The sequence below is a fragment of the Urocitellus parryii genome, chromosome 5 (genome assembly GCF_045843805.1).
Source record: "Urocitellus parryii isolate mUroPar1 chromosome 5, mUroPar1.hap1, whole genome shotgun sequence".
Classification (NCBI taxonomy): domain Eukaryota; kingdom Metazoa; phylum Chordata; class Mammalia; order Rodentia; family Sciuridae; genus Urocitellus; species Urocitellus parryii.
Genome location: NC_135535.1, coordinates 95,182,807 through 95,197,930, shown reverse-complemented (window position 1 = coordinate 95,197,930; position 15,124 = coordinate 95,182,807). Strand labels below are relative to the sequence as shown.

Sequence of the window (15,124 nt, the reverse complement as noted above, 5' to 3'; positions counted from 1 at the left end):
ACATTTTAGAACTTAAGGAAATTACCTTTTTCACATAGCTGAGTTGAGCTTTAAGATGTAATCAGTCCTTCTGACTTAAGAATCCTGACTCAGTAACTATCTATGTTGTCCTACCCTCCATTTTTTTTGGTCATTGTCATATGATTTTTAAAGGTGGATTTTTTTGTTTGTTTTGGTCTTAATTATAATTAAAAATTGGTCAAAATGGCATAACATACCATATCATACCTCTTTTTTTTTCCAGTTTAAAAGGTCTTTCTGATAATGAAAGAATTAGACGAGAGTCTTTGATCCTGCCTTAGTCCAAAGTCTTTAGTTTCTCTTTTAATCCACTAGATAATATAATCTTGTATTCAAATAGTCTTCACCTCTAGAATACAATAAGCTTAAATTGCAAGTGTTTTATAATTTGCTCCTTAAGGAACATGTGTGGATATGTGTGTCCATGTGCAGGGAGTATGTGTATATATATATCAATAGATTCATTCATGCATATATGATATTTGTGTAAAATGTGTATATTGTAGTATATGTACATGTATGTGTGTGTATATATATATCACAACATACATACATATACGTACATATCTCATCAACATAGATACAACTTAGAAAGTCTTCCACTATTGAAAAGGGGAAAGAAAAATTTTAAATTATTTCTAGTCTGGTTCTTTGAATTTTTTTCTTTTGAAAATGAAAATAGAATCATTGGCTTTGAAATTCATGACAAGATCAAAAACTATAATGCACATAGATTTTTCAAGGTATCCATTTTTTTGAACCCTTATTTAATATAAACCTTACATTGTAGGTTTATATTAAGCATTAAGTGATTGATTTATTTTTTTAAAAATTGAGTTTCTTTGAAAGCATGGTACTAAAAAGGGCATACAGCTGTGTACAATACTATGCAATCATGTTCTCAGGTAGTTTATAGAAAGACTAATGGCATGGATAGATATTACATGATTAGAGTTACAATTTCTGTTTTTTAGAGGGGAAAACAGATTTCAATTAGATTCTTTCTGTAACTTAATTCTGACTTTTAATAATTGGCTTTGGTGTTTTGTTAAATTAATAATTGGTGATTTGCAGTAGAATTGATCATTTTGGATGTCAGAAAATGAATGGTTTATATTTAATACTTAATACTTTAATACTTAATTTAATACTTAGTACTTAAAGCATTTAATCACTTTAAAGGTCTCTGCAGTGGACAGCTTCATTTCTAAAAAAACTTCGGGAATTTTTTTTGTAAATTTTTTTTTTGTAAATTATATGGTAAGAGTTTAACTCATGACTACACTGGGGCATATCTATGACAAACTGTTTTTCTTGAGGTAAAGCCATTTAAGGACCCATATTGAACCAGACAACTCCTTATCACTCTTTCTCTTCATTATTACTACATTTTTCCTGTATACCTGCCAGTTTCCTTTGAGAAATGCAGTTTTATTTTTCAGAGTGGAAAAGCCACTGGCAATGATTCAAGTGGTGTCATTGATCTCACAATGGATGATGAAGAGACTGGAGCTTTACAAGGTACTTCAATAGTAATAATAGTGAAGAATGCCTTTTTCCTACTGTTATATATATTTTTTCCTCCTGTTATACTAATATTCTATGAAGACATATCTCTATTTTTTCCTCCTGTTACACTAATATCCTGTGAAGACATCTCTCCAACATTATGTTTGGTGTATTTGTATCCCTTTGAGAATGAGAGTTTTAAAAATTGAGTTAAAAATTAGAAATCAAATTTTGAATGAATATGAACAAGACCTAGAGGAAAATAGCATCTAGCAGTGTATTTAATTTATTAGCGTCTCTGTATTTGTGTCTGTTATTTCACTTGATCCTTGTAATAACCTAGTCATACTCATTTTAGAGTTGAAAGAATTCATTGGACTTAGGACAAGCCACATTCACATCTAAAATCCTTAATAATTATAATATTATAATGACTTATGATATTTAGGAACTAAATTGTATGTATATTAAAGCATATTTCCTGTTATTTTTTTGAAGTGTTAATAGATGTTCTATAAATAAAATGATTCATGGTTAAAAAAGCTTGGGAAATGCTGAATTAGAGTTCAGTGGGTCTTTTCCTTAATGTAAACTTCTTTAAGTCTTTACTTAGCTAACTTAGAATGTAAATCTTAATTCATGATATAAAAGTATTTCTCAAACTTGTAGAAAATAATTTGGTTCACAGATATTTCTGTAAAACTCTGGTGATATGAATGCATGTGGAAAATCTAGTAAGATCAGATGCTAAGTTAATTATTACTATCTTAAAGAAGTGAAACTTTAAAAAAAAACCTGAGTCATATTTTAGGGAATAAGATATTTTACTTGGTTTTAGAGAAGTAAAATTAAATAACTATACAGTTGAGTATATGACAACAAAGTTATTTTTTTCTTATAAAACTGAAGAACAGTTGAAATAAAACCATTCTTTCATCATGGTTGACTGCATACCAGTACAATCTTTTTGTTAGAGTTTCAAATTATCTGTATTGCTTTCACTTTTTTTTTTAATGGACAGATTTGACTATAATGGATCTGTAGAGGACAAAAATAAATGTAGGCTATTTTGAGATGATACAGGTAGGGCTGATTACAGATTAAAATATAAAATAAGCAAAGTTTGATTTAGTGCTCTTGCCATTTCACTTTCTAACATCCATTGCTTCTTGGGGTCCCTTTGCATTGTTCTACCTTTAGGTATGTCTTGAATTCCCCCATTCTAAAATACATTATTCTCCTGTAACATTAAAGTATCAGTTGCTAAAGCCTTAAATTTTATTTAGAGTCAAGATAGATAAGGATCATTTTATATAGAAAAGCTTTTAGCTTGTACTCCTCATATTACATTATATAGTGGATTCCTATTCTTAAGAAACTTGTCTGAGGTGCAGACATTTATTTTCTAGGATATTGAGACCTTTTTTGGAAACTAGATATTGTGTACGTATTTTATTTTAAAGACCAGGTAGTGATGATAAGCCTCCATTTGTATTGACAAACAGAAGAACCTAAACAACCTTGAGCAATTGGAATTCAAAGTCATACTGACAAACCCATCACTTTATAGTATTTGTTTAGGAAAATTTCCTTGATACAGGTATGTATGTACATAGATAAGTATTCTTGCAATGAAATTATTCTGGTTGACATGATAACTATTGAATCCAGAAGATACTTCCACTAAAATAATAAAACAAACCAACTTCTTAAAAATGTGAGGTAGAATTGCTTTCAGAAGCAATAGTGAATTATTTAAATAGCTCCTGACTTGGCTTTCAAATCCTCAAAAATACACATAATTAAAAAATAAAGAAGTTGCCGGGCCCAGTGGAGCATGCTTGTAATCCCAGCAGCTCAGGAGGCTAAGACAGGAGGATCACAAGTTCAAAGCTTCAGCAAAAGAGAGTCACTAAGGAACTCAGTGAGACCCTGTTTCTAATTTAAAAAAAAAAATAGGACTGGGAATGTGGCTCAGTGGTTGAGTACCCCTGAGTTCAATCCTTGGTACCAAAAAAAAAGGGGGGGGGGTCGTTCTCGGAGAAGTGGGTAAAAGTGACATTCCAATGGAAAATGAAAATTAAAACTCATCAATAAAGGAAAGTTATGTATTTTCTAATTTTTCTATCATTATTCCTAACGTGTCACTTTTAATTAACAGACCCCAAAAAGCTAAATCACACTCCTGTGTCAGCCATGGGTTCTTCTCAGCCTATGTCTCGACCATTGCAACCCATACAACCAGCACCACCTCTTCAGGCATCAGGGGTGCCAACAAGTGGACCATCTCAAACAACAATACACTTACTACCTACAGGTAAATTTGCTGAAGCACTGAGCAGAACCTGTAGTTTTGCCTGTAGAGAAGTATGACCGTGGAATTGAGATGAAAGATTACATAGAAAATTAAGAATAATTTTCACTGTTATTTTGAAGGTGATATGTCTTTTTTAATACAGTGTAATTTAGTGTTGCTGACTGTCTCAAGTAACAGTACTGGCAGAGAGTGATTATAAAGAGGACTTACTTAATCTATATATCTTTGTCATTTGCCACTTTAAAGAACATGGATGACATAGTTTCTCTGGAAGGCCCAGTTATAATAATTATGTTCTGAGTAAATCCAAGATATAATCATTGACTTCTCAAGCAAGAATTTTTTTGAGTGGTTCTTAACTTAAACTCTCCTCACACACCATCAGGACTTATATGCTAATATTCTACTTTCTGCAGTTCAAGAAACCATAAATCAGACATTTTCAAGATATAATCTGTATCACCTTACACTGTTCAGAAGCCATTCAAGACAATTTATCTCCTTTTAATAAGTCTATTGCTTGGAAATTTATCTGCAAAGTACTTATTACAATTGCTTACTAAGGAAAACATCCAGTGAAAATGGGATTTTATCCAATGAAATTTATACTTAGAATACCTGAATAATTTGTAGGAGAAGGGATATTTTCTAGAGATTTAGCAAACCCATTCATTAACTAATCTTTGAATTATGAAATTATTTTTGTTATAGTAAGTGCAGTGTGGTTTAGTGTAGTTATTGCTGTGTAGATTTCAGAATTCTAGATGCTTAACGAGAATTTCCTATCAGTTAAACTACATTTTACCTTTTTGGCCTTGCGTATTGACTTGCAGAAAACAGTGAGTGCTTATGTAAGACTTTATTTCTGGTGAAGTTTTATATTGGTTCTCATATTTAAATACCACTGTTTCATCTAAAGAGGCAGTTATTATTAATTCAACCTTAAAAGCTGGTAAGTTACCTGTGTTTCTATGTTTATACAAAATTTTAACTATTACCCAATTTAGATATTTTAGAAGGAAATGTCATTATGCAAATACATAGACAGCATAGATAATAAAAAGAGAAGTCTTTCTTATATTATTTAGTTTCTTTTTTTGAAAGTTCACATTGAAAGTTGAAGATATGTAAAGACCAAGGGGTCTTTACCTGTTTTTTGTTTGTTTGCGCGCGCGCACGTGTGTGTGTGTGTGTGTGTGTGTGTGTGTGTGCTCATTTGTGTTTTATTTTTGGCTGACTGGAAATCAAACCCAGCACTTTATGTATGCTCTGCAATACTCACTCTACCATGAGCTGCATGTTAGCCTGAGTTGTCTTAGTAAGAAAACCTTTCTTTTTTTATGTGTAACTCTTCTTCAAACTTATTGAATTATGAAACCCATTTTTTGATGTGAAAGTAGATTTTGTGATGTTTTGTTACTACATGATCATTTCTAAAATGTGATTCTAATTCACAGAGTTATTAACAAGAAAATGTTAACTTCAGAATCACCATTTTGTCAGGCTAGTGACAGGTATCTGTAGTCCCAGCTCTCAGTGAGACTGAGGCAAGAGAATCACTTCAGTCCAGGTGTTTGAGGTCATCCTAGACAAAATAGTGAAACCCTGAGACACCCTATCTTTTAAATAGAACACATTATTGTATTTCCGTTGTGTGAGTGAATTGAGACTCATTTTTTGATAACTGTCAACATTACTCAAGGTGTGTTAATGTTCTCTTGAGGTGGGGTTACTGGAGTAAAGGAAGAAGAAAATGTGAATGTAATAACTGGCCAAAAACATAGGTTGGTTCACTTGATACAAATAAAAATATGAATTATAATAGCAAGCACTTTGATGAACTGAAATATAAAGATATTCTTTTAGATCTATACCTCCTTGTTAGAAGACACTATAGGGCCTGCAATTTTAGGGAATACTTTAGTATTCAGGAGGGACAAATTATTCTTTAAAGACATTCCCATAGCAAAACATATTCTTAATCAAGTTCTATTATGTAGTCAAACCAAAGAGTGAAATTGAGTTGTTCTCTAAAGCTTGGATTTTAATATTACACTTAATTTTGGTTGGCTTTATCACTTTTACCTTGCAAGTTCATAAAGGACACTTTTATCTCTATTTATCTTATAGTTTTTTACATTTTATATAGAGATAATTATCATGTAATATGGTTTGCTTAACAGAATATGCTGCATTCTTAATATCTTTTTTCCCTTCCATTAGCTCCAACCACCGTGAATGTAACACATCGTCCAATAACTCAGGTGACTACAAGACTCCCTGTACCAAGAGCTCCTGGAAACCATCAGGTGGTTTATACAACTCTCCCAGCACCACCACCTCAGGCTCCCCTCCGAGGAACTGTTATGCAGGCTCCTGCCGTTCGTCAGGTCAACCCTCAAAACAGTAAGTCTCTTTTCTTGTATATGGCTCTGAAGTTTATGTAGTTCCCTTTTCCGCATTTAGTTGGAGTGGCTTATATTGATTGACATTAGATTTTGCCAAAAGTGTGTATAATATCATATTAAAATAATTATTATAAATTCAAAACATCTGTTGTACAACATAGTTCTATAGTATAATTGATAACTATGTATTTATTGTATACTTGAAAATTGGTGATAGAAATTAAGTATTTGAGGGTAATGCCTATTAATTAGCTTGATTTAACTATTCCACAGTGTATACATATTTCAAAACATACCACACACCACAAGTATATAGTTTTTCAATTAAAAATTTTTTAAGTGGCCAAAAAAAATTATTACTAATTTACTTTTTTATCCTTAGGAAAATTCACCAGAGAAGGTTGGATATGTACACTATATGATTTGTGCTATGTGTGTTGTTTTCAATTTGACGTCACTTATTTATTGCCTATATCTTTATATAGTGCCTTATTTGATGTATAGCTATATTCCATTCTGTTAAAGAAACATCAGTGCCTAATTAAAGTGGATATGTTCAATTTTGGTTTAGTCCAGATGATTGAAATCATTGTAAAAGATAGATTTCATTGAGAAACTCTGTAAAGTACTAAGGTGCTTGAGAAATAAAAGAAGGGAAAATAAGGAAACTTTTACTTTCCTATACATATGTTATATATTACTGATATATATATATATATATATATATATATATATATAACTATGTATATAATTTACAAATTATAGTAGCTATATTTATTATTTATTATTTATTATATTAAAAATACTTTATATGTTTTAGTAGTAGAATATAGCATATGAATTCAAGTTGTGTAAGAGGTTTATTTAAAGTTTAAAGAAAAATAATAAAGTAAATTACCTATGAACTTACTAGATTATGAAATAAGTTTAACCAGTAACCTATACGCCCTCCAGTATGCCTTTCCCTATTGTATCCCGATCCCTTTTCTTTTACTGTCCTTGCTTTTCTCTTGGTCATTCGGCTTTAAAGGTTTTGTCACCCATATAGTTATCCATATAATAAATGCACACTTGTATACATACATAAATAACATACGTGTGTGTGTGTGTATGAAACTTTTGAAAAATTTAATAGCAAAGATAAATATAGGTGTTTAAAGAAACTATAATAATGTCATTATTATATATGATAGCTATGAGAGTCACTTTTTCATTGTCTGGCTTTAACTTTCTCAAGTTGTTAAGAGCCTTCTCTGGGAAAATCAGTTGCATAAAAATGAGGTTTGGGAAACTAGATTCACCAGGGCACCTTCTGGCAGAACTATGATATGAGCCAGCTACTGAATATATGACTGAAATATGATTGAGACAGTATATGTCTCTGTTCTGTACTTCTGTTGCCCTGGGGTGTATCTTAGAAATGTCATTTGTGGATAAAATAAATAGTTTCCTCCATTGATCCGTGGGACATGAAGAAAAAGAGAAAAACCTAATTTACACAAGGCAAGGATGACCGTTCTTGAAGCTTTCTGTTCTAGTTAGAAATGTGAAAGAAGACAGGAATCTTTATAAAGACAACTTCAGTTTGTCTTTTGAGTCACTATTTCATTGTAGTTTGTTTGCCTTCTTCTTGTTTGGCACAGAACCAGTGTTCTGGGATTTTTGTTTGTAGTCCTCCTAGTGAGAATACATGTATTTCTTTCTGTGCTGGATATCCTTTTCTTATGTCTTCCTTTCTTCTTCTTCTTTTTTTTTTTTTTTTTCTCATATCAGTGACATATAATTCAGTGGGTACTTGAGAAGGGGTTCCCAGAAGTTTGTATTTTTTTTATTTTAATTTTTTTTAGTCATACATGACGGCAGAATGTATTTTGACATATAATACATACATGGAATGTATATACATCAATCATATTGTCTATTCTATTCTGCTGCCCTTCCTACCCCCACTCCTCCCCTCCTCTCCCATCCTTTCTCTCTATCCAATCTAATGTGACACACTTTTTTTTTCTTTTTCTCATTACAACATCATAAATGTATTCTGTATAACAGTGAGGTTCTCCTTCCAACTTCCATGCAACTCCCCTTCTCCTTATTTTTCCCTCTCACCTCTCTTCCCTATTTAGTGGTAGTCTTCTTCTCATGCTCTTCCTCCCTATCCCATTTTGAATCACCCCCCTTATATCAGAGGAGACATTTGGCATTTGTTTTTTAGGGATTGGCTAACTTCACTTAGCATAATCTGCTCTAGTGCCATCCATTTCCCTGCAAATGCCATGATTTTGTTATTTTTTAGTGCTGAGTAATATTCCATTGTGTATAAATGCAACATTTTTTTTTATCCATTCATCTGTTGAAGGGCACCTAGGTTGGTTCCACAATCTAGCTATTGTGAATTGTGCTGCTATGAACATTGATGTAGCTGTGTCCCTGTAGCATGCTCTTTTTAAGTCTTTGGGTATAGTCTGAGAAGAGGAATAGCTGGGTCAAATGGTGGTTCTATTCCCAGCTTTCCAAGGAATCTCCATACTGCCCTCCAAATTGGCTGCACCAATTTGCAGTCCTACCAGCATTGTACAAGTGTACCATTTCCCCCACATCCTCGCCAGCACTTTTTATTGTTTGACTTCATAATATTCTTATGGGAGTGAGATGGTATCTTAGAGTGATTTTAATTTGCATTTCTCTGATTGCTAGAGATGGTGAGCATTTTTTCATGTATTTGTTGATTGAATGTATATCCTCTTCTGAGAAGTTTCTGTTCAAGTCCTTGGCCCATTTGTTGATTGGGTTATTTGCTTTTTTGTTGTTTAACTTTTTTTTTTTTTTTTTTTTAAAGAGAGAGTGAGAGAGGAGAGAGAGAGAGAGAGAGAATTTTTTTTTTTTTAATATTTATTTCTTAGTTCTCGGCGGACACAACATCTTTGTTGGTATGTGGTGCTGAGGATCGAACCCGGGCCGCACGCATGCCAGGCGAGCGCGCTACCGCTGAGCCACATCTCCAGCCCTAACTTTTTGAGTTCTTTGTGTACTCTAGAGATTAGAGCTCTATCTGATGTTTGAGGGGTAAAAATTTGTTCCCAGGATGTAGGCTACCTATTCACCTCGCATATTATTTCTCTTGCTGAGAAAAAACTTTTTAGTTTGAATTCGTCCCATTTGTTGATTCTTGATTTTAACTCTTGTGCTATAGGTGTCTTATTAAGAAATTTGGGGCCTGCCCCCACGTGATGAAGATTAGGACCAACTTTATCTTCTATTAGACGCAAAGTCCCTGGTCTGATTCCTAGCTCCTTGATCCATTTTGAGTTGACTTTTGTGCATGGTGAGAGAAAGGGATTCAATTTCATTTTGTTGCATATGGATTTCCAGTTCTCCCAGCACCATTTGTTGAAGATGCTATCCTTTCTCCATTGCATGCTTTTAGCACCTTTGTCTAATATAAGGTAGTTGTAATTTTATGGATTTGTCTCTGTGTCTTCTAGTTTGTACCATTGGTCTACCAGCCTATTTTGGTGCCAGTACCATGCTGTTTTTGTTACTATTGCTCTATAGTATAGTTTAAAATCTGGTATCTCGATACCACCAATTTCACTCTTCCTGCTTAGAATTACTTTAGCTATTCTGGGTCTCTTGTTTTTCCAGATGAATTTCATGATTGCTTTTTCTATTTCTGCAAGGAATGTCATTGGGATTTTGATGGGAATTGCATTGAATCTGTAAAGTGCTTTTGGTAGTATGGCCATCTTAATAATATTAATTCTACAAATCCATGAGCAAAGTAAATCCTTCTATCTTCTAAGATCTTCTATTTCTTTCTTCAGGGTTCTGTAGTTTTCATTGTATAGCTTTCACCTCTTATTAAGTTGATTCCCAGGAATTTTTTTTTTTTTTTGAGGATATTGCGAATGGAGTAGTTGTCCTCATTTCCATTTCAGAGAATTTGTCACTGATATACAGGAATGCCTTTGATTTATTGGTATTGATTTTATGTCCTGTCACTTTGCTGAATTCATTTACTAGTTCTAGAAGTTTCTTGGTTGAATTTTTTAGGTCTGCTAGGTATAGGATCATGTCATCGGCAAATAGTGCTAATTTAAGTTCTTCTTTTCCTATATTTATGCCTTTAATTTCTTTCGTCTGTCTAATTGCTCTGGCTAGTGTTTCAAGAACTATGTTGAATAGAAGTGGTGAGAGAAGAGGGCATCCCTGTCTTGTTCCAGATTTTAAAGGGAATGCCTTCAATTTTTCTCCATTTAGAATGATGCTGGCCTGAGGCTTAGCGAATATAGCTTTTACCATTTTGAGGTGATTTCCTGTTATCCCTAATTTTTCTAGAGTTTTGAACATAAAGGGATGCTGTATTTTGTCGAATGCTTTTTCAGCATCTATGGAGATGATCATATAGTTCTTATCTTTAAGTCTATTGATGTGGTGAATTACATTTATTGATTTCCGTATATTGAACCATCCTTGCATCCCAGGGATGAATCCCACTTGATTATGGCGCATGATCTTTTTGATATACTTTTGTATCCGATTTGCCAGAATTTTATTGAGGATTTTTGCATTTAAATTCATTAGGGATATTGGTCTGAAGTTTTCTTTCTTTGAAGTGTCTTTATGTGGTTTTGGAATCAGGGTGATATTGGCCTCAGAATGAATTTGAAAGTACTCCCTCTTTTTCTATATCCTGAAATAGATTGTAGAGAATTGGTATTAGTTCTTCTTTAAAGCTCTTGTAAAACACTGCTGTATATCCGTCTGGTCCTGGGCTTTTCTTGGTTGGTAGTCTTTTGATGGCTTCTTCTATTTTCTCACTTGATATTGGTCTGTTTAGGTTGTTTATATCATCCTGACTCAATCTGGGTAGCTCATATGCCTTAAGGAATTTATCGATGCCTTCACTATCCTCTATTTTATTAGAGTATAGGGTTTCAAAATAATTTCTAATTATCTTCTGTATTTTTTGTATTTTTTGAGTGCTTGCATATTATGAAGATTTCCTCATGCTTAACTGATAGTTTGGCCAAGTATAAACTTCTAGTTTGGAAATTTTTTTTTCTGCATTCTAAAAATATTGCTTCACTATCATCAAGTGTTAAATCAGTGTTCTACTAAATTTACAGAATTCTGATGTTATTCCTTAATTTTTTTTTTTATAGGTGTTACAGTTCGAGTGCCTCAAACAACCACATATGTTGTTAACAATGGATTAACTCTGGGATCAGCAGGTCCTCAGCTCACAGTGCATCACCGACCACCACAAGTGCATACTGTAAATGTTGATGCTTGGCTTTATAAAATTCTCAACTATACAACTGTTAAATATTATTGTAGCTAGAATTTTTTCTTTCAAGTAGTAATACTAAAGGGAAATGACAGGTCTTTCTGCTCTTCCAGTAGGAGTTTATTTAAGAAAGTTGGTCTTACCATTATGAATAATGATCATTGAGGTAATGATCATTGAGTTTGCTTATGGCATACAAATGGTATTTTTAATTTTTTTATGTTCTAACTTTACTCTTTTCCTCAAAATCTTATATCAGTCCTAACTACTATATTATTATTAATTTATTGTTTTAAATAATCCACTGGTTTAGGAAATTCATTTGTTAAGGCGGAGAAAACCAAAGCTTTATCATTAGATTTAACCTCTAAAACAGTGTCACATCATTCTGTGACATGAATATGATAGCATTGATTGGAATGGAATATCATGAAAATTGGTATGCTTGCTTTATGAGAGGAAGACAAGAGATTGGGTTTGATATTACTTATTTCCTAGGAGAACATCTCTTTGTAAATACTAATAATAATGCCTAGCATTTATGAGTGTTTAACATATTCCCTGCATTGTTAGTATACTTAGTCCTAATCCAGGAGTTCTTTGGGACTGCTACCTAAAGGACTTTTAAAATTTTTTTGTTACAGTCAGGTGTGGTAGTGCACGCCATAATTCCAGTGGCTCCAGGGGCTGAGGCAGGAGTATTGCAAGTTCAAAGCCAGCCTCAGCAAAAGCAAGGTGCTAAGCAACTCAGTGAGACCCTGTCTCCAAAATATGGCTAAGGATGTGGGTCAGTGGTTGAATGCCCCTGAGTTTAATCTCCAGTATTCCCCTCTTCCTCCCCTTTTTTGTTATAGATGTGGTCCATGTTCACCAAGTTTGTTAACCAACTTAAGGTCATACCTCCTAGAGATCCTTGAATCTAGCTCTATAGTCTTTGTTCTATAGTCTTTTAGTAATGATTTTTATTATTTCACTGTAGTGGAAAAAGTAATATCAGTGGAGCATTCAATATATGTTAGGTACTTTATGAAATATTTCATATGTATTGTTTAATCTTCACAGTCCTATGAGGAATAAAATTATTATTCTCCTTTTGGGAAGAAAATGGTGTGCTGTGTCACAAGTTGTTAAATGATTCCTCAGTATCATTACTTAAGCTAGTCAGAGCCAGAACCAGAAATGGCCTAATCTTAGGACCTCTAGAGTATATTCACAATACTTCAACTCTGGCTGTATTTGGGTATGTGACAAATAGGTTATTTCTGTTGTTTGCAGTTACAAATAAGTTTTCATCAAATATTTCTTTAAAAAACACAGCAAAAATGTCATTTATAGTATTCTTTGCAAATTTTATAACCCATCAGAGCTTTTTACAAAATTAAAAAAAATTTTAAGTGAATAATTTCTTGTGTATTATCTTAAAATGAACTGTATCTCACCAGAGAAATAGACATTTCTTTTAATTTTAATGCAATTTTTAAAATACTTTTGAGATAGCTGTTTTCAAACATATATGAAAGAAAAAACAGTATAACCATTCCTTCAGTACTGATAACCCTATTTTGACAGTTATCAGCACATGACCAACTTTATTTCATCCATATTGCCACCCATCTGTTTATACTCAGGCATATGCTCAATTATTTTTGAGCAAAGCACTGATGTTATATGTTTCTGTAAAACTTCAGTTAAAACCTCCACTGCAGGAGCTGGGGTTGTAGCTCACTGGTAGAGTACTTGCCTAGCATGTGAGGCACTGGTTTGATCCTCAGCACCACATAAAAATAAATAAAATTAAGATATTGTGTCCTTCTGTGACTTAAAAAAAAAAAAAATCAAAACAAAACTCCACTGCAGTGGCAAAAATAAATACTCATTTGACTTAACTAGTTGTGAGGTCTGAGCAGATTCAGAATCATAAAAGTTGATTTTATAGGCCATTTCAGCTATTATCAAACACGTAAAACTCTGTGATCCCTCCAGTCAAAGGCTAGCTATATGTTTATTTAATGCTTTTTACTGAAGTGATTAAGTCGCTTTAGGAAAAGAGAGAACTTTAGAGGAAATATAGCAACTTGACCAATACTCATATCAATTCTACTTCAGTTTTTCGTGTATTAGTTAGCATATTTTTTATGCATTCTTACTGTATGCACATCACAGTACTAAGCTTTGCATGGAGTTATATTTTTTCATATACATTAGTAACTAACTGGACATATTAATAGGATTTAGTATGATATTTCCATACATGGATATCACATGTACCGATCAAATTCACCTTCCCTTTTAAGTCTAGGTTTATTTCTATTACAATCTTTGTTATTCTTTCCTTTAAATTTGGGTTTTGGTTTGTTCTTGCTTTCTGAGCCCTTGAGATATATCATTAGGTTGTTTTAAAGAAATCTCTCTATTTTTGTGATGTAGGCATTCATTGTTATAAACTTACCTCAGTACTACTATTGCTGAATTCCATAGTTTTGATATATTTCCATGTTCATTTGCAGTGAGAAATCCTGACTCAGTGGCTCATTGTTGGTTCAAAAGTGTGTTGTTCAGTTGTTAATTGATTGGTATACTTTCTAAAATGTCCTTTGTTGTTGACTTCTGGTTTTATTCCATTGTTATCAGAAAAGATAAAAGGCTATGGTTTCAGTTTTTTACATTTGTTAAGATTTTTTTTTTCTTTTTGGTGGCCTGATTGATATGTTGTCTAGTCTAGAGAAAGTTTTATTGGCTGATGAAAATGATTGTATTCCAGAGGTATTGTATGAAATAGTTTCTAGGCATATGTTAAGTCTCTTTGATCTGTAGTAGAGTTTTAACTTTGTTTTGTTGACTTTTCTGTCTGGATTACCTCTCCATTGATGAAAGTACAATGTGAGCATTCCTATTATTGAATTGGAATCTATCTATTCTTGTAGGTCAAAAAGGCTTTTTTTATTTATAAAATTGAATGCTCTGACATTAGGTACATATAGATCTATAATTTTTATGTTATCTCTTACTGAATTGATCCCTTGAACATTATATAGTGACCTTCTTCATCTCTTTAGTTTTTGTCTTTTTAAAGTCTTATTTTGTCAAATAGAAGTATAGCTATTCCTGCTAGCTTGGGTTTCCATTTCTATCTTTTATTTCAGGTTGTATGTGTCTTTACTGGTAAAGCAACTTTCTTGTAGACAGCATATTGTGGGTTTTGGCATTTTATCCATTTAAGCAGTATAAATCTTTTATTTGGAGATTTTAGTTTACATTCAATAATTATTATTGGTAATAATAATATTACTGTTATTGATTATATTCTAATTATTTTTCTTCCTTATTCATCTTTGTGTTTTGATAGTGTACTATATTGAAAACGTTTTATTCTTTAATGTTTCTCCTTTGTGTTTCTCCTCCTCTAGTGGGATTTATATTTTCATATGCTTTTATGATGATAATAATCTTTCACTTTTGGATATAAGACTCCCTTAAAATATGTTTTTGTCAGGCTGTTGTGAATTCCTTCCAATTTTTGCTTGTCTCAAGGCCTTTATTCTTCATTCTGAAGGATAGGTTTGCTAAGTCTAGTAATCT

At 32.6% G+C, this 15,124-nt stretch overlaps 1 protein-coding gene across 3 annotated transcripts in view; it reads left to right on the top strand.

Annotated features, from left to right (window-relative positions):
* The window catches only part of Atf7ip (activating transcription factor 7 interacting protein), a 104,362-nt gene that overhangs the window by 86,821 nt on the left and 2,417 nt on the right, over nt 1-15,124 (top strand). For all 3 annotated transcript variants that reach the window (XM_026414161.2, XM_026414162.2, XM_026414159.2), the window contains exons 11-14: nt 1,464-1,542; nt 3,692-3,847; nt 6,071-6,253; nt 11,421-11,533. In XM_026414161.2, coding sequence (XP_026269946.2) covers nt 1,464-1,542; nt 3,692-3,847; nt 6,071-6,253; nt 11,421-11,533 — 531 coding nt within the window. The remainder of the gene's footprint in view (nt 1-1,463; nt 1,543-3,691; nt 3,848-6,070; nt 6,254-11,420; nt 11,534-15,124) is intronic.